Below are 18560 nucleotides of genomic sequence, written 5' to 3' on the forward strand. Positions count from 1 at the left end.
ACCAACCCTGCGATTAGTGGCCGACCCACTCTACCACCTGAGCTACAGCCACCCCATGATAGCGTTTGAGTGTATGCTGTGTAGGAGGGGAAGATTGAGGACAGGTGCTGCCAATAATCACCACCTGTGAGAAACAGGAGGGAGAGAGGAAACCAGCACATGGGACAGCCTGAGAGATGGGTGGAGGAAATTGTCACAATCCTGACAAAACAAGAATAAAACAAGATGAAAGAGGCAAGATCATGACAACAGCAAAGATGACTTCGTTGCCATAGCACCAATAATACCATCTACATTTTAACCTAAAATCTTTATGTCGGGAAAACAAATTCCATAGACTCATTATATGCCAACTTTACAAAAAGCTATTTGTTTTCATGTTAACTATTGCCATTTTCCAATGTTAACAAATGCTTTATTGTAAAGTGCTGCCATTTAACTATTTATTGAAAATTGATGTCTTTTTCCATGTTGTTGCCACAGCTTACATGGTAAAATCACTGTAAAGCGATGTCTCTCACGGCTTAATACTTCAATTTAGCCCCAAACAACATCTCCACCCTAAATTTGCTACTATACCTTTCTCTGAAGGAGCAGAACCGTGTGCTCTATGAAGCCTGTTCTTCAGTTTCTTCTCTTCTCTTTGTTGTGTTGCTTTAAAGGTGCTGCTTTCATAATAGTCACTATATTGGGTAGTAAAACAGCGAAGTTAAGCTCATTCGACAGCATTTGTGGCATAAAATTTAATACCACAAGAAATAGTTTCGACTCGTCCCTCCATTTCTTTAAAAAAGCAGAAATCTGGGTTACAACGAGACACTTGGAAGTGAATGGGGACAATCCGTAAACATTAAAATACTCACTGTTTCAAAAGTATAGCCACAAGACTTAAACAATATGTGTTTTAACATGATTTTAGTGTGATAAAATAATTTACTAACCTTTTCTGTGTAAAGTTATAGCCAATTTTACACCTTCAATACATGACGATGTAATGTAAACAAACTCTAAAATAACGGTAAAATGACAATTTAAACAACTTTTATAACAGAAGTTTTAACAGAAGAATTAATGTGAGTGCGTTAAGCTTTACATTTTCGCCTTAAAACCCTCCAAAAATTGGCCCAATCGCTTCCATTGTAAGTGCCTCACAGTAACTTAGATTTTTTCTCCCCAATTGTGGAATGCCCAATTCCCACTACTTACTTGGTCCTAACTCAATCCGGGTGGCGGAGTTGCCTCCGCTTCTGAGACCGTCAATCCGCGCATCTTATCACGTGGCTCATCGTGCATGACACAGTGGACACTCACAGCATGTGGTGGCTCATGCTACTCTCCGCGATCCACGCACAACTAACCACACGCCTCATTGAGAAGGAGAACCACTTAGTCGCCACCACGAGGAGGTTACCCCATGTGACTCTACACTCCCTAGCAACTGGGCCAATTTGGTTGCTTATGAGACCTGGCTGGAGTCACTCAGCAGGCCCTGGATTCGAACTCATGACTGCAGGGGTGGTAGTCTGCGTCAATATTAAAATGTTTTTAAAGCCTTTTTTTTTTGTGATAATCAACATTATGCCACAAGTGCTGTCGATTAAGCTTAACCCGGAATATTCCTTTAAGAAGACTTCTGGGAAGTCTGTAAAAAATGGCAAAATCTTTGAACTGCTATAACATTAGTTTCAACAACTGGATGTTTTGATAACCATATATTAATCTTTGAAAAAATTTTCATCACTGTAGACATTTTTTGGAATTGCACCCATAAACAATCATAATTCCCTGACAGAAATCACTGAAATAGTGGCCTTGAGATATCACAGCTCTGTAAACAACAGAAGCCCGCCTTTTTTTTCTTCTTTTTCAAATAGAAAATGAGTCAATCAGAATAACTTGCTAACAATCAATCATTTTGTGCAGCGGGATTTTGAAGAGAGAGCGTGAAAATGGCGGGAATAAGTAAAACAGCTGAAAATTGCTAAAGGGCGGTGGCATTTCCTCTTTGAAACTTTTGAAAAGTATGTTTATCTTTCATCCGGGACATGTTCAAGATTTTATAAGTCATACCTACTGGTCAGTGGTCAAGTTAAATTATTTGAAAAATGCAAATGTCCATCCGGTTAAATAGGCTGGAAAATAACGGTGGAATTTTATAGTCACTAAAATGGTCTGTGAATGATATTTATCAAACATATTTGTAAATATATATAGATTATTTTATTTCTGCTAACACAAATATTTCAATTTTAAAATTACATTAATTCCCATGACAAAATGGACTTGTCACAAAATAAAGGAAACCATAAATAAATGAAAAGAGATACGCGTATATCAAATAACTCTGATGGCTGAAGTAACCTCCATTGTGTGTTATGTAATTATATAACATATAACTCTTAATTAAAAGTCACAGTATCATATCAGGATGGACAATAAATCAAAGGAAACAAACAAAAAAAAAAAAACACCCACCATCAGATTTAACATAAATGACTACGTTAGTGAGAAGATTTAATACTAAACACTAAATTGTATGGGGGGAAATGTAGAAATCAAATGAACTAGCACTTCATTTTGGTCAAAGACGTTTGATGTGCAGCTCTAAATATCTAAACACAATATTTGCCACTCGTTATTTTCACATGCAAAAGAGCTTTTAATTTGCCACAAATGTTTGCAGCTCTTCGCCTGTAGTGGTGAACCTCCAGCAAACCTTTGCTGCAAATGCTCATTTGCATGTGACAATTATCAGTGGCGAATTTGCTGCAAGTTTGCGGCTAATTTGGCATGAACTATCGATTTTTGTAAGGGTGGGGACCAGGGATGGATTACCGATTGGGCCAATGGGGCCAGTGCCCAGGGGCCCTTGACACCCCCGCTCGAAAACCCATCAACAATGTAAACAAACCCCCTCCACCCGCTCAACAGCTTTTTGGCCATTAAAACGACTTTTGGAGTGGGGGGCCTTGGAGATAATTGGCCCCGGGGCCCTTGCAAGTCATAATTCGTCCCTGGTGGGTACATGAGAAAATACACTCATGCAATAAGTGAAAATGATTTCAATTATTTAAAATTGCACTTTTAGGCCCAATGTAGAGTATTAATTTATACAAGAACCATCTGCAACCACATTTAGAAGATTTATTTCAAAACAAATACTTTTGATGTTCAAATATACACACAACAACAACAACAACAACAACAACAAAAAATAATTTCATCTACTGACATGGTTACTTATTTGGCTTAATAATAATTTAAGATAAAACAAAGTGATTTCTGACAACAATATTTAGAAATGTGTGAGATGACAAATTTCTCCGCTCGCTCCCGTAACTGTTACACAAATGAGTGAATAAAGCAATAAAGTCCAAATTAATAACTTATCAATTATAATTTACATATTAATTTACATAAAAGCTGATGTAGCTTTAAGGATAAGGTTATGGAAGTTGTTTTTCTATAATTTCTGAAACAGATGGCTAACAAACAAATGACATAGTATAAACTGAATATATGGCAGAGCACTATTGGATCGCCGTAATCATATTAAATGAACTTGTGTGTGAAGGGGATCAGTGCATTTTGGGTAAATTTCCGTACATGTCCGATTTCTCAAACTACCTGGAATATTGAACAGATAGAACTAGGCATTGTAGTGTATAGAGGGAAGAGGAAGAGTGAAATCAATAGGGGTGAACTAATGCAATTCTAATTTATTATATAATAAATATATTTGATTTTATATTATACTTGTTTTAAAGGTTTAAGTGCGTAATTACTGAACTGCAAAATTAATGACTTTCCATACAGGCAGGGGCGTGTCCAGATGGGGGGCATGGGGTGGCCCTGGCCACACCAGGTGCAACCCCAAATTCAAAACTGTGATTGGTCATTTTCCAAGTTGGAGGCGGGCTACAATAAAACCAGGTAGAACCTCATTGGTTTTAAAATCAAAGCGGGAAGAGGTGTCAAGAAATGAATGTTATTCGAGTGGACTCTGGGGGAAACACTGCGTACAGTCATCTGAAATAATGCATGTAACATCCGCAAATCCACGACATGAGGAGGGCTTCAGGAAATCAGATGATTGACATTACAGTAACAAAGGTTCCATTCATCGAAATGTTAAAAAATCTTTAAAAGATATGATGCCCCCATTACCATTTACCTTGTAAACTTTGGCAGGTTTTTGGCACGCCTCTTAAGAAGCAAAATTACATAAAAAAAAAATGGTTTTAATATCAAATTAAGTGAATTAAATACGTTTTTAAATACGTTTAATTAAATAATCAAGTCACTCCCATTAAATGGCTAAATTGAGTACACTAAGCTGAAATCCATGCACATTCCGCATGTGTCAGCCTATGATAAAATTAAGAAATATCTTCAGTATTTTATTTTTGCCTCAAAATAAACACGAAAGCCTACTTGATAGTTTTACGTGACGCCATAGTAGCTTCATCTCTCAAAAACTCCACAAAACTGCACAGAATTACTGTGATTTTAATGTTAAGTGACGCACTGTTCTTAAAGAGACAGTAACCATATTAGCAGTTTCCATAACATTTCTGCAGTTTTAACAGACTCTACATCCATAAAAGTGATACTTAAAAACAATTAAAAATGTTAAACTACATGCATGCATAGTCTTCTTTGTATTGCAGTATTAACATCTAATAACAATTACTCAATTATTTAACTAACACATTACCATTTGTCTATTACAAATTCCTGAAAATGTACATATTATTATTATTATTATTATTAATATTATTAATAATAAATATCAGGGATGTTGAGTTATGCTTCATGCCACCCTTGAATGAGTCTGTGCCCCACATGGGCCACCCCAAGGGCTGGACTGGGAAGAGAAATCGGGCCGGGATGTCCTTTTCTGCATATTGCGGCACCGTTTTGTGGTCCGTACTGCATAACGCAGCAGCTTATTTTAGCATATCGTGGCCCATTCGGCACGGTTCTCCCGATGTCCAATCCGCCCCAGATAGGCCCCAAAGTGCGTCGGCCCACCGGGAAAATGCCCGGTATGCCAGATTACTAGTCCAGCTCTGGCCACCCCAGTTAAAAAAGTCTGAACACGCCACTGCATACAGGTCCCCTAAATATATCCTGTCTTCCATTGGTTGGATGGAGTAGTAGTCCCGCCCCCAACTCACACCATTGGCTAAGCCAGAGGTTGATGTCGGATTACTTAAATAAATAGTCTAACACTGGCTTACTTATAGTTGTCTCTGCACACTCAACTGGGATTTTAAGTATTTTACCATTGAAAAAATCTGAAACTGTAGTATTTAGTCAAAGATGATCCTCTCCTATACAACACTCCTATTTCTTAATCAAAATCAAACCCTTTTGTTTTTATGACTGACGACTAATTATTCACTTAGCTCCAAATGTTAATGACAGCATGCTCATTCGTCCCAAATCTCTGATAACAAACACTCATATCTTTGGTGTCTGTTAAATTATGATTCCAAAGTTATGAGGAAAAGCATATTCTAAAAAGAGATAGTTTGAGAACTTTGATGGATGATAATGTCTGGTGGATATAAATGAAACATTGTGAGACACAATCTGATTAGGCGAGAAAATGCGACATTGATAATGCATCATTTATAATCCTCTTATATTCTTGTTCAGTTTTTGGCCCCGATATCCAGAGTTCCAGCATCTGTGTAGGGATTTCATAGGCTTGTCCCATGTCTCCTCACAGCCATCAAAGAGATGAAGAATTCACAGGAAATAAATGAACTTTTACATTGTTGTCTCCTCCCACTCCAATTCAACGTCACCTGAAAAACACAATAGGCAAGAGAGTCACTCAGGCCATGTCCGCACTAATCTGTTTTCATTTGAAATCCTCACTTTTCAGTTTACCAATGTCATCGTAATAGAGAGCTTTTCGAAATGCTCAGTTTCCGTGGAGGAAAACACAGCTCCAGTGTGGAAGTGAGACGTAAATGTAGCGAAAACATATGGAAAAATCCCAACCTAGTCTCATAGAAGGAACGTTACTATAACATTTGAAACATCATTTGAAAATCTATACATTTTAGTGCTTGTATTACAGAATCAACTACATTTACACACCTATTCCAACATGATTAGCATAAGCATTAGCTCACCCGATAGAGTGTTGGTCTTTGAACTCAGAGTCTTAAGCCCAGCCTAGGACGCTCAAAGTGAAACGAAAGTGCCATAGAAGTAGGGATGTGCGCAATTAGTCGACTTGTCGACTAAACGGATCTGATGCTGCTAGTCGACACTGGAATTACTAGTTTCCCCATTAAACTGTTCCTCATTTTTACACATTTACGTTTGGCTTTATATTATTACAAAGACTGCGCTTAAGCGGATTTCCAAAACGTTGGCTTGCAAGCCGCTATGGATGTTTTCACATTTGAGTCTTTAAGTCTGTGCGTGCTTAAAAGTTATTTTCAAACGCAGGACAATCACCTCAGGTGAGCCAGTTTGTGTCTTTCACCCTACCATGTTGACATGTTCATTTTGTTAACATGGCTAGGTATGCAAATGATTTTACCCTACTGATCAAGAAGGCTTTGATGTGCCGACTGCATCTATGGGTTAAACCCTTTTATTCTGTGCACACGGCATGTTTAGAACAATACATTTGGGTTATAGCAGATTATTTAGCAGAGATGAGCCACTTCTTTTAAAATGAATGGGAGAAATTGAAATGCCCAATTGCAGCCAATGGTCAACAGATGTAGAAAGGAAGTCCCACCTTACAGGTTAAGAGCCAATCACCTTTTAGATACAAACATCACCTGTCAATCAGCTCGACAACGTATATTCGCATTAGCTATAGACTGGGTTGTGACTGGAGCAGAGATGGAGGGAAGTGACATAGGATCCAGAAGTGAGCTGGAAATGGAGGATGGATGTAGTGGTGGGAAAAAGGATGTAGTTGCAGGAAAAGTTATTGGAACATAGTAAACAATCGGAAACCGCCGGGTTCGCCCGATGGCCAGTCCGCCCCTGAGTGCATCTAGCATACCGGAAAATGCCCGGTATGCCAGATTACCAATCCAGCCATGGATCAGAGCATGGTAGGTAGTGACCTTTTTCCCGTAAATGGTAAAATTGGGATAGAATTAACACAAGTTGAAATAAAGGAAATCCCTAGATGGAAGCTCAAAAATTTAAGTTATGATAAAATAAGTGAGATCAAAATGTTAGGAATAAATACCTCTATAGAGGATGTTGAGGAGTTAAATAATTGGATAAGTGGAACTTTTCGAAGTACAGCAGATGAGGTAATTGGGAAGAATAAAGGTGTGAGGAGAAAGAAAGCTGGACCATGGTGGACAGAGGAATGCAGTGAAGCTATCCTACTAAGGAATAGAGCACTTAGGAAAGTAAGGAAATCATATTCATTTGACGATTTTATTGAGTATGAGAGAGTGCAGGCAGTTGAAAGGAAAATAATCCAGACAGCTAAAAGGAATCATTAGAGGAAATTCTGTGATGATATTGGAAAGGAAGTAGACATCATGTGGTGAATGATAAGACAGTTGGGAGGGATCCAGACCTGCAGAAATTAGTGGAGAAAGACAAATCATAACAAATTCAGAAAAAGCTGAAATATTGGTTGAAACCTTTTTAAGGTTCATAGCAACTGTAATACATGATCAGCCACAACATTAAAACCACCTGCCTGATATTGTGTAGGCCCCCCTCGTGCCTCCAAAACAGTGCCAACCCGCATCTCAGAATGGCACTGAGATGATGTTCTTCTCACCACAATTGTACAGAGTGGTTATATGAGTTACTGTAGACTTTGTCAGTTCAAACCAGTCTGGCCATTCTCTGTTGACCTCTCTCATCAACAAGGTGCTTCCGTCCACAGAACTGCCCCTCACTGGATGTTTTTAGTTTTTGGCATGATTCGGAGTAAATTCTAGAGACTGTTGTGTGTGAAAATCCCAGAAATACTCAAACCAGCCCGTCTGCCACCAACAATCATCCATGCGATTATCTAATCAGCCAATCCTGCAGCAGTGCAGTGCATAAAATCATGCATATACGGGTCAGGAGCTTCAGTTAATGTTCACATCAACCATCAGAATGGGGAATAAATGTGATCTCAATGATTTGGACTGTGGCATGATTGTTGGTGAAAGATGGGCTGGTTTGAGTATTTTGGGGATTTTCACACACAACAGTCTCTAGAATTTACTCCGAATCATGCCAAAAACGAAAAACATCCAGTGAGGGGCAGTTCCGACTCCTACTCAGCATTATTAAGTTTAAAGAGTGGACATTTTTCATCTAGGCAGGGCATTTTATTATTATTTACTTCAAATTCTGTTCAGGATATATCAATTAAGAACTGGGGCGGCTGTGGCTCAGGTGGTAAAACGGGTCGGCCACTAATCTCATGGTTGGCGGTTCGATTCCCGGCCCACACGACTCCACATACCGAAGTGTTCTTGGGCAAGACACTGAACCCCAAGTTGCTCCCAATGGCAGGCTAGCGCCTTGCATGCTCTGCCATCATTGGTGTGTAAGTGTGGTGAGTGGTGGTGGCGTAGTGGGCTAAAGCACAGAAATGGTAATCAGAAGGTTGCTGGTTCGATTCCCACAGCCACCACCATTGTGTCATTGAGTAAGGCACTTAAATCCAGGTTGCTCCGGGGGGATTGTCTCTGTAATAAATGCACTGTAAGTTGCTTTGGATAAAAGCATCTGCCAAATGCACAAATGTAAATGTAAACAAACTGTAATTTCCATTTTAGGGGTACCCGCTCATGTAGGGGTAGAAGGAAATGAGGAGGTGGATCAAATAGCTAAACAGGCTCTAAGACACTCTGACATAGAGTTTATTGTTCCAATGAATAAAATGGAAGTAAAAGGAGCAATTAAAGGTGCTGTAAATGGGATTAAGCAAGGAAAAAGGGACAGTGAGAGAAAGGGGCGACATTTATATAATGTCCAAAGATTAGTTGGGTTTGAGAGAAACAATTATGGCAATAGAAGAGAAGATGCCATAATATCTTGACTCAGAATTGGGCACTCCTCACTTAATCAGTCACTCTACATCACAGGCAAACATGTATCTGGTTACTGAGCTAGATGTGGCCTTCTTAAAACAGTTGAACATGTCCTCGTGAAGCATATAGGATATGAGGGATTACAGGGATTACAGTTATAAACCCTTAGTTATAATTCTAAGGATATTTTTCAAAGGGCAATTTCTTAACTTAGGGACTTGACAAATAATTTTACCCTCCATCGCATCCAACGTGTCCATCTTCTCCAGAGCGGAGTAATTTACAAACCAGATGGATTGACTGTTTCCTTTAGCAGACAGCAGATCCAGAGTGCTTTGGTGCAGAAACATGTACTGAACCTGAGAGCGACACAAACATCAACATATCATCGTCTTACACCATTTTTGCCGAATCAAGTGAAAGTGTTTTCTTTGCAAGTTTCTTTTGAATGTGTTTACCAGGTTTTGCACCATGCACATCCTCTCGCTGCGCAGTTCTGCGACCAGACCATATATATCCACAAAGTCATGATCCCTCATATGCTGAACGAGATGGTCCATGGCTATAAACACTCCAGTCCTTCCCACACCAGCACTGCATAAACAGCCTTTATATAGTGTGTGTAGTATGACAAGACTTCCTGTTTAAAGCACAAATATGAGCAGATGGCACCTACCTGCAGTGGACCACAATGGTTGTGTTGTCATGGCCTCTGTTGGAACGGACTGCTTTGACAAACTGGATAAGTGTGGAGCTGGATTCCGGTACGCCGTGTTCAGGCCATGATGTGTAGTTAAAATGATGAACAATCATGTAGTTACCATGCTGGAGAGAGAGAGGAGAGAGAGAGAGAGAGAGAGAGAGAGAGAGAGAGAGAGAGAGAGAGAGAGAGAGAGAGAGAGAGAGGTCTAAATGTGTCAGTGAGGATTAATTATTAATCGATCTGTCTCTTAATCTGCGATCGTTTACCCTTTCCACTCTGAGCATCGAACTGTCCAATCTGGCCACACATCCTCTGTGAGTTTAGTGATTATGATGTCAGCAAAAACTGTTACAGGTTTATTGTCCTCAGGCCAGTACTGATGACAGCGGGTCTAAATAGTGCAAGCAAAATATGTGAACTGTTTATTATTTATAATGTGTATGATAAATGCCCATTTTTCACATATATTCAAAACTGTAGTGATTTGGAACTCTTCATATGGAAAATCGTGAAATGAAAGAGGATATTTTAGTTACAATAAATAGTCTTAGAAATAAAGGTTCTTAAAGGGATAGTTCACCCAAAAATGAAAATTCTCTCATCATTTACTCACTCTCATGCCATCCCAGATGTGAATGACTTTCTTTCTTCTGCTGAACACAAACAAAGAAAACGAAGGTCCATACAATGCAAGTGAATGGTGGCCAGAACTTTGAAACTCCAAATAGCACATACAGGCAGCATAAAAGTAATCCATATGACTGTGGTGGTTTAATCCATGTCTTCAGAAGCGATATGATAGATGTGGGTCATAAACAGATCAATATACAATTCCTTTCTCACTATAAATTAATCTTCCTGACCAAGAGGTGGCAAGGGGCAAAAGAAGAAGAATGTGAAAGTTAAAGTGGAGATTTATAGTAAAAAAGGACTTAAATATTGATCTGTTTCTCATACACACCTATCGTATCGCTTCTGAAGACATGGATTTAACCACTGGAGTCGTATGAATTACCTTTATGATGACTTTTATGTGCTTTTTGGATCTTTAAAATTCCCTTGCATTGTATGGACATACAGAGCTGGAATATTCTTCTTAAATTATTTTCGTTCTGCTGAAGAAAAAAGTCAAACACATCTGGGATGGCACGAGGGTGAGTAAATGATAAGAGAATTTAAATGTTTGCATAACCTGCATATCCCTCTTATCAAGAACAATTTATATAATCATTTTTAGCTGTCTAGGGTTCTTAAAATAAGGAAATAAAAATGCTTTATATTACATTATATGTTGTTCATATTGATTTCTTAATTCTTTAACCTTAAAGTATATGACTATTGATGATAAAATGTTTTATATCATCGCAAAAGGGAGGACCTGAGCTTTATAATGACACCTAGATTGAGCTTCTAGTCCATTCAGAGTCCGAGATATTCAATGAAAAATCAAGGGTGGCACTTGAACTGAAAATTAGACTGAATGTCTATGGACGAGCACATCTGTGAGGGATAAATGCATTACAGCGCCACCTACATTTCAGATCTGTATATTGTGATGAAATGTGATAAAAATGTGGCTTTCTGCCACCTAGTGGAATAAAATTAGACTTTTCAAAGTAAGGTTGAGTGAACAGAACCAGCATTAGTTGGAAAACAACAACAACAACAACAACAACAACAACAAAAGTTTTTTATTTAAAAATAAAAAATAAAAATATTTTTATCCTAAGATTATAAACATTGTAAAGTCCTTTTTGGTTCTAACTGGAACCTTTATTTTTATATGCCAATTACATAAAAATACCCATAGCTTCGTTTTGATGTAGAAATACACACATACCTGGCCCTTCTCAAAGCACTGTGTGAGCATGACAATTGTTTTGGTCCCCGTCTCCCAAATCATCCTCCAGAAATCTGCAACAGTCCTCGGCAGAGGACCCTGTGTGGCTATAAACTCATTAGGACAAAGATAGCCCTGAGACAAAGATACAAGACAAAAAAAAGGAATACGAAATTAAAGCTCTGTTGAAGTTTAAAGTGAGACAGCTGATACATGGGCTGTTCTTGAGCTCTTACAGATACAAAGCTGGCATTGATGTAGTCCGACCCTGGCATTCCCAGCTCAGACAGCAACTTCACTCTGTTATTGTTATCTAAAAAAAGACATAAAATATGTGTATTAACAATGTTTGTATAACATAAGACTGGCACGTTCTCATTTAGTTCCAAACATGCATGATTTTCTTCCTCATGCAAAATGCAAAATAATATATTTCTAACAATCTCTGAGCTTTTTTTCTAATGCAATGAAATCATATTGTAACTAAGCGCTGTTACACTCCAAACAGGACAATAAAGCACCAGAAAGTGCCATTAATTGTCTAATAGTGCAAATCACACAACAAACAAGAACCATTATTATCAGTGAATAGTGACTTAAATTTCAGTCTTTTCCTCACACAAAGCAAAATTCACGTGAACTACTTTAATGACACATTTATTGTGTCTTTATGTCTATTTTGGCGCATGACAGTCACTGGTCACTGCCTGATTTCATTTTAGAAAAGAACAAAAATTCATATGGGTATGGAACCACATGATGGTGACAGAATTTTCATTTTTGTGTCAACTGCAGTATGTATGTAAATGTGAGTGAACTTGCATGTGTCATACATGGTTTAATGTTAGTGAAGCGATTTTTGGAGCGATTCCAAGGCAGATCAGCGTCAGATGTTGCCAGATCATGAAGCAACATCGGCAATTCCTGTAATACACAGAAAAAGTCGAATTATAAAATGCATCAGAAAGTAATCAATCATCCAAAAAGACATGGTATTGAACAAAACTCTACGTGCTCTATTTTTGTGCGCGCGCCAGTGGCGGAGCTATGGGGTGGCCATCATGGGCCGAAGCCTGGCCACCCCATTGGCCACCCCACTCGCAATTGCTGTTTTAGCCATTTTTCGGCACAATTTAGTTCTTTAGAGGTGAAATCATATCTGTACAAATGTAACTTTACATGTGTGCACACCAAGTGCGCAATTGTAATTATTTAGAAAAATAGTGTGATTTTAACTACGCTATGTTATTAACATGTATTAAAAAAAAATACAAAAATTAAATTTTTCCTTTGACCAAAATTAAGTCAAGGGCAAACATGCTCTACTTCCAAAAGAAATGTTCACACTTGAGTCCAATTAAAAAAAAACAAAAAATTAAATAAAACAATAATTATATTATTATTATTATTATTATAAATAAGTTAAGAAATTACAATTGAAATATATTTTCATATAATATTAACAACAACAATTATTATTATTATTATTAATATTTTAAAACAGTTTCATATTCATGTACTATTTTTCTTAGATGTGTAGACCTTCATTTTGGTGGAAGCTTTTATTTTGGCGGTATACTTCTATTTGTAGTAGAGTTGAGAATGGCCGTTTAATGCAGAGAAACGCTCTCATCCACTATTCTGTCCACAAAAACCCAGAGTTATGAGGTTACTTTAGATTTGGATAGTAACTTAGTGGCCAAGCATCTTGCGCAATTAGTGAATCTAGAGTGCTGTAAATTTAACACGCTCAGCTCGTTAGCCTCACGCTTGAGCATGTGTTAATATGAGGTAAATCGAGAGAACAGAGCTGCACACATACAAGCAGCGTGTGTAGACGATTTATTTATTTCATTAAATGTATATTTAATATTTTGCTTAATCATTGAGCCCAATAGTTTATAAGTGCTTCCTCGGCTGTCTCTCTCTCTCTCACCTACACACACAAAACACATCTAACACTAAAGCTTACCGCAAACTCCTCCTGAAACTTGGTTTTGTCGTTGGCACAAAGTTCTTCCACATGCTGAAGAAAAGATTTCTTACTGATTGGCCTGTAAATGTGTTAAAGAGATAAATAATGCATTAAACATCCACAAAACCATTAATTATAATCATTGTTAACATTAATACCACTGCAACAAACATGCTACCAAACAGATTTTCTTATGACATTTCACAACTTGTCTTACGGACTTTATGGATGTTTTCCAAACGATAACAATCATAAGAATTTGACTCGTACTCTATATTACAAAAGGTTTAAAAATGAGAGAAAAAAAGGAGGAAAATATCAATCAATCTTCACAGGCTATAAAATAATTCTCCTTTTTACTTACTTGAGAGATTTCCTGTAACTTAGCAGCCTGGAACATTAGACAGTAGAGAAATATGACCGAAAAACTAGATTAATTTTTACGTTCAGTTATAAATAGGAAATGAATCTATGTGCAGTTCACTACATGATCTAATTAGAGGAAGACACACAGACTTATAAAGAATATGGGAGTCATTATCTGTGTGATCTTTCAAGCAGAAACGTACAAAGCCAAACTACATAGTAACAATAGTGCAAGACACATCATTTAATACATTAGTTAGGGATAACAATATAATAGCAAAAAAAAAAAAAGACTCCAGGTGTAAACACCACAGCATGCAACTGGACAATTGAGAAACTTTGACATTTTAAAAGGGAAAAAAGATAGAAATACTGTTATAAAAAAAAATAAAAAAACTATGAGCAGAACTCTACAAATGATGTACACACCAACACACTCTCTGTACTTACTGGATGACAAAAATCTCCTTCCTTCTAAAGAAAAAGGAAGAATACCTGTGAACAGAGAATAACCATTGAGTGAATGAGTGAGTTAGTGAATGAAAGTCTCATGTGGGCATCATGAGTGCTCATGTTCCAGGTTCAATACAAGTTACATTTAATTGACAGCATTTCTGGCATAACGATCACATTTTTGGCATAATGATTGATTACAGCAAAACATAATTTCGACTCGTCCCTCCTTATCTTTAAACAAAAAGAAAGAAGGCAATATCGAGGTTAAGTTGAGGCACTTGCGCAACCTGTCTCTGAATGTGGACCAAACAAAAGAGATGGTTGTTGACTTTAGGGGAGCACAACCGCTGAACATCGACGGCTCCTCTGTGGAGATCGTCAAGAGCACCAAATTCCTTGGTGTTCACCTGACGGAGAACCTCACCTGGTCCCTCAACCCCAGCTCTATCACCAAGAAAGCCCAGCAGCGTCTCTACTTTCTTCGAAGTCTGAGAAAAGCACATCTCCCACCCCCCATCCTCACTGCATTCTATAGAGGGACTATTGAGAGCATCCTGAGCAGCTGCATCACTGCCTGGTTTGGGACTTGCACCATTTCGGTCCGCAAAGCCCTGCAGAGGATAGTGAGGACAGCTGAGAAGATCATCGGGGTCTCTCTGCCCTCCATCAAAGACATTTACAAAAAACACTGCATCTGCAAAGCAACCAGCATTGTGGATGACCCCACACACACACACACACACACACACGCGCACACACACGCGCACACACACGCGCACACACGCGCGCACACACACACACACACACACACACACGTCCTGAGTTGCACTTTAATTACTATCACTTCATAACTGTCTGCTACCTCAATAACTGCTAGGTGCATAACACTATCTCATAGTATGTTATGTTTATGTTTTTAGAAACTGTCATCTTTTTGCACTACTGTGTACTGGTCGGCGCTGCACTGTCTCTCACTGTGCCCATTGTCCTGTTCATTTTTGGTAATTTATGGTACTGTCTCATACTTTTTGCACACGTTTGCACGTGCACTTTATGTAGAAATGTTATTTAGTCTGTGTAGTCTCATGTAGTTCTGTGTTTGTCCTATGTTGATTTATGTAGCACCATGGTCCTGGAGGAACGTTTCACTGTGTACTGTACTAACTGTATATGGTTGAACGACAATAAAAACCACTTGACTTGACTTGACTTACAAGGGAAGTGAATGGGGCCAATATTTGGAGGGTTTAAACCCTTTAAGCCTTAAAGATTTCCTGTTTCAGTAGCATACCCAAAATTAAAGGCTTAGAACTTAACAAAAAACAAAACAAAAAACAATACAAGTGTTTGGTATCATTGTAAAGAAAACTTTTCAATTTTTTTTAATGATATAGATTATGACAAATTCTGAGACTCTCAGCCTAAGAAACTGCTGGGAAAAACATTTAGCCAAAAATGTACTTTTTTTCAAATTTTTCTTATTTAATATTATATATCTCTGGGTGTAAATAAGGTGGCTATTCTTTGTTGTTGTGATTCCCAATCATGTCAACTGTATCTGAGAAATGTTTTGTGCTGATACGACAAAGCAATCAAAAGTTATAGCTTTACAAAAATTATGTATTATTCCTCTTATGTAATTCAGCTTTGGATTAAAAATGTATCATAGTGTCCAAAACCCTTTCCAAATCAAATAAAACCTAATAATTGTAAATAAGAACTAATTAAACATGCAAACGCAACATTGACTAATGGTATGCATAGCATGCAGACATGATTTTAGGGTTTTGAATTTCATTCTGTGCCATTTGAGTCATCATTGAGTCTGTGTTGTGTATTTGGCGCCATCTCCTGGTGGCCATATGTAACATTGTGCTTTGTGTGGATTATCTAATGATCTATACGTCCGATTACCTTGAGAGTGGCTCATTTGAAAGATAATCACGTTCTGTAAGTCATGGTATGTGATAATCATGTAAGTTCTGTTTATTTTTCATGAAGTTATAAGCGAAAATGCGGCATATAAACAATACCAACAATAAATAGGCTGGTTGTATTCTACTCTTTGAGAGCTTTCCAACAACATATGACATGTGGCTATTTGATCAGTTTGATGTTTTTACTGATTGAATACAGTAATGTGTACAGTGCAATTTTATTTTTTTATAAATTATCAAAATGGATCACTTCTGATTTGTCTGCAAATTTTAAAGCACTCATTCAGTTATGTTCATAATGCCTACATGCATTGTAAAGTAGAGCTGCTAAGCCTTAAACGATACCTATATTATGTTGGTCAAGACTGTAGTTATTCATGTTTTAACGATTATCTTCATTCTTGCAGGCCCATCCGAGCTGAAAGGGTTAAAAGGCAGAAATATGAAGCTTATAATTTTATAAAAGCACTTAAATGAATTCTTCTGTTAAAACTCATGTACAGTATTATTTGAGCTGTAAAGTTGTTTGAATCATAATTGTTACAGTCGTTTTAGTGTTAGTGTTTTAGTTTAGGGTTTGTTTACATTACATCATCATGGCAGCGAAGTTGTAAATCATGATAAAATGCATATTCTTTATGTCTTGTGGCTATACTTTTGGAACAGTGAGTATTTTTATGTTTACAGATTGGCCCCCCATTCACTAATGTAAGTGCCTCACTGTAACCTCGATTTTTACTTTTTAAAGTAACGGAGGGATGAGTCAAAATCAACATTATGCCACAAATGCTGTTGATTGAGCTTAACTTGTATTGAACCTGGAATATTCCTTTAAAGTGTGACGTCAGACGTCTCACCGGTTGATCTTCTCCTCTTTCAGCTCTATGTCAGCCACTGCAATCAGCTGATCCAGCTTGAACTTGGTCTCAATTATCTCAGCCTCGCGTGGAGAGTACGTCCCACCTTCCTTTTGCCTCTGGTGTATCCTAGGATTGGAGGGAATAATCCAGGAATAAACTGGGGCACATCGTGTGTGAGTATTTAATCGAATTATTCTCTATTCAAAACAACACATCTCTTACCTCACAGATCCGTATATAAGCAGAATCAAAAGCAAGGCCAAGAAAAAAGACAACAGTACTCCAAGAATGATCTGCTCATCCCTGGTCAACAGACGGTCATCTGAGAGAGAGAGAGAGAGAGAGAGAGAGAGACAGAGCGAGAGAGAGTGTGAGAGACTTCTTTTTATTGTTTAATTCCATTCCTTGAATTTTCTTTGTCAGATGCACAGTATATTTTGTCCTTAATTAATGTTCATTGTTTTTGCAATGTTTTATGTGTATATAACTTAGCTGTAAACGCTTTGGCAATACAAATGTATAAATATTTGACACGCCAGACCACACTGTGTTCATACCTGCAGTTCTGACCCTGTCCGAGTACTCAGAGTCTGTGTACTGCCCACGAATATTTGTCGCCCGAAATTTGAATCTAAACAGTAAGATAATGGTTAAAAAAAAAATCAAAAATGACCCCTGGATATTTTTTTACCCCCTGATGTATGATGCCAGTTATTTTCGATTCTATTTAAAGTGACTGGTCATTTTATGTCATTAGCTGCATCCCAAATCACATGCTTGAGCACTATTCTACTGTACTTATGTAGTGTATTTACAGTGTTCACACTAAAAATGCAATGAGAAGAAGAGTTTAAGATGTTATCATTACTAGAAAAATCAAGTTTACATTTACATTTATGCAGACGCTTTTATCCAAAGCGACTTACAGTGCAATTATTACAGGGACAATCCCCCCCGGAGCAACCTGGAGTTAAGTGCCTTGCTCAAGGGCCCAGCAGTGGCATCTTGGTGGTGCTGGGGCTTGAACCCCCAACCTTCTGGTCAGTAACCCTGAGCCTCAACCACTGAGCCGCCACTGCCCCAGTAAGTTGCTTTAATTCAATTAATTCTTTAATTCTTGGGCAAAATCAAAGTCAAATATCTACAGTATGTTCCTTGGAAATCCATAGACTTAAGGCTTTAAGTATTAAGAACTCAAAATATCGAGTACAAAAGGTAGGCTATGGCAATACCCATAATGCCTTGTGCTTAAATGATTTAATTATGTTTTCTTGGTGAAAGGGAACATATCGGCATTAAAATAGTTGTTATTAAGAATGAGGTCCGTTTATAACTAGAAGTGGTATAAGTGGCTGCTTATGGCCCATGAGCCACTAGGGGGTCCT

General features: G+C 37.9%; 1 protein-coding gene across 1 annotated transcript in view; it reads right to left on the reverse strand.

Moving 5' to 3' along the window:
* Positions 1-4300: 4300 nt before the first annotated feature.
* The window catches only part of LOC127661271 (phosphatidylinositol phosphatase PTPRQ-like), a 68765-nt gene continuing 54505 nt past the window's right edge, over positions 4301-18560 (reverse strand). The window contains 15 exon segments of the mRNA XM_052151906.1: positions 4301-5816; positions 9274-9397; positions 9497-9632; positions 9715-9863; positions 10008-10024; positions 10027-10132; positions 11582-11716; positions 11818-11894; positions 12415-12505; positions 13554-13635; positions 13921-13947; positions 14373-14417; positions 17173-17301; positions 17398-17497; positions 17733-17806. Of these exon segments, the coding sequence (XP_052007866.1) occupies positions 5779-5816; positions 9274-9397; positions 9497-9632; positions 9715-9863; positions 10008-10024; positions 10027-10132; positions 11582-11716; positions 11818-11894; positions 12415-12505; positions 13554-13635; positions 13921-13947; positions 14373-14417; positions 17173-17301; positions 17398-17497; positions 17733-17806 (1330 nt within the window). The 3' untranslated portion in view covers positions 4301-5778.

Source organism: Xyrauchen texanus, chromosome 21 (genome assembly GCF_025860055.1).
Source record: "Xyrauchen texanus isolate HMW12.3.18 chromosome 21, RBS_HiC_50CHRs, whole genome shotgun sequence".
In the NCBI taxonomy this organism is placed as follows: domain Eukaryota; kingdom Metazoa; phylum Chordata; class Actinopteri; order Cypriniformes; family Catostomidae; genus Xyrauchen; species Xyrauchen texanus.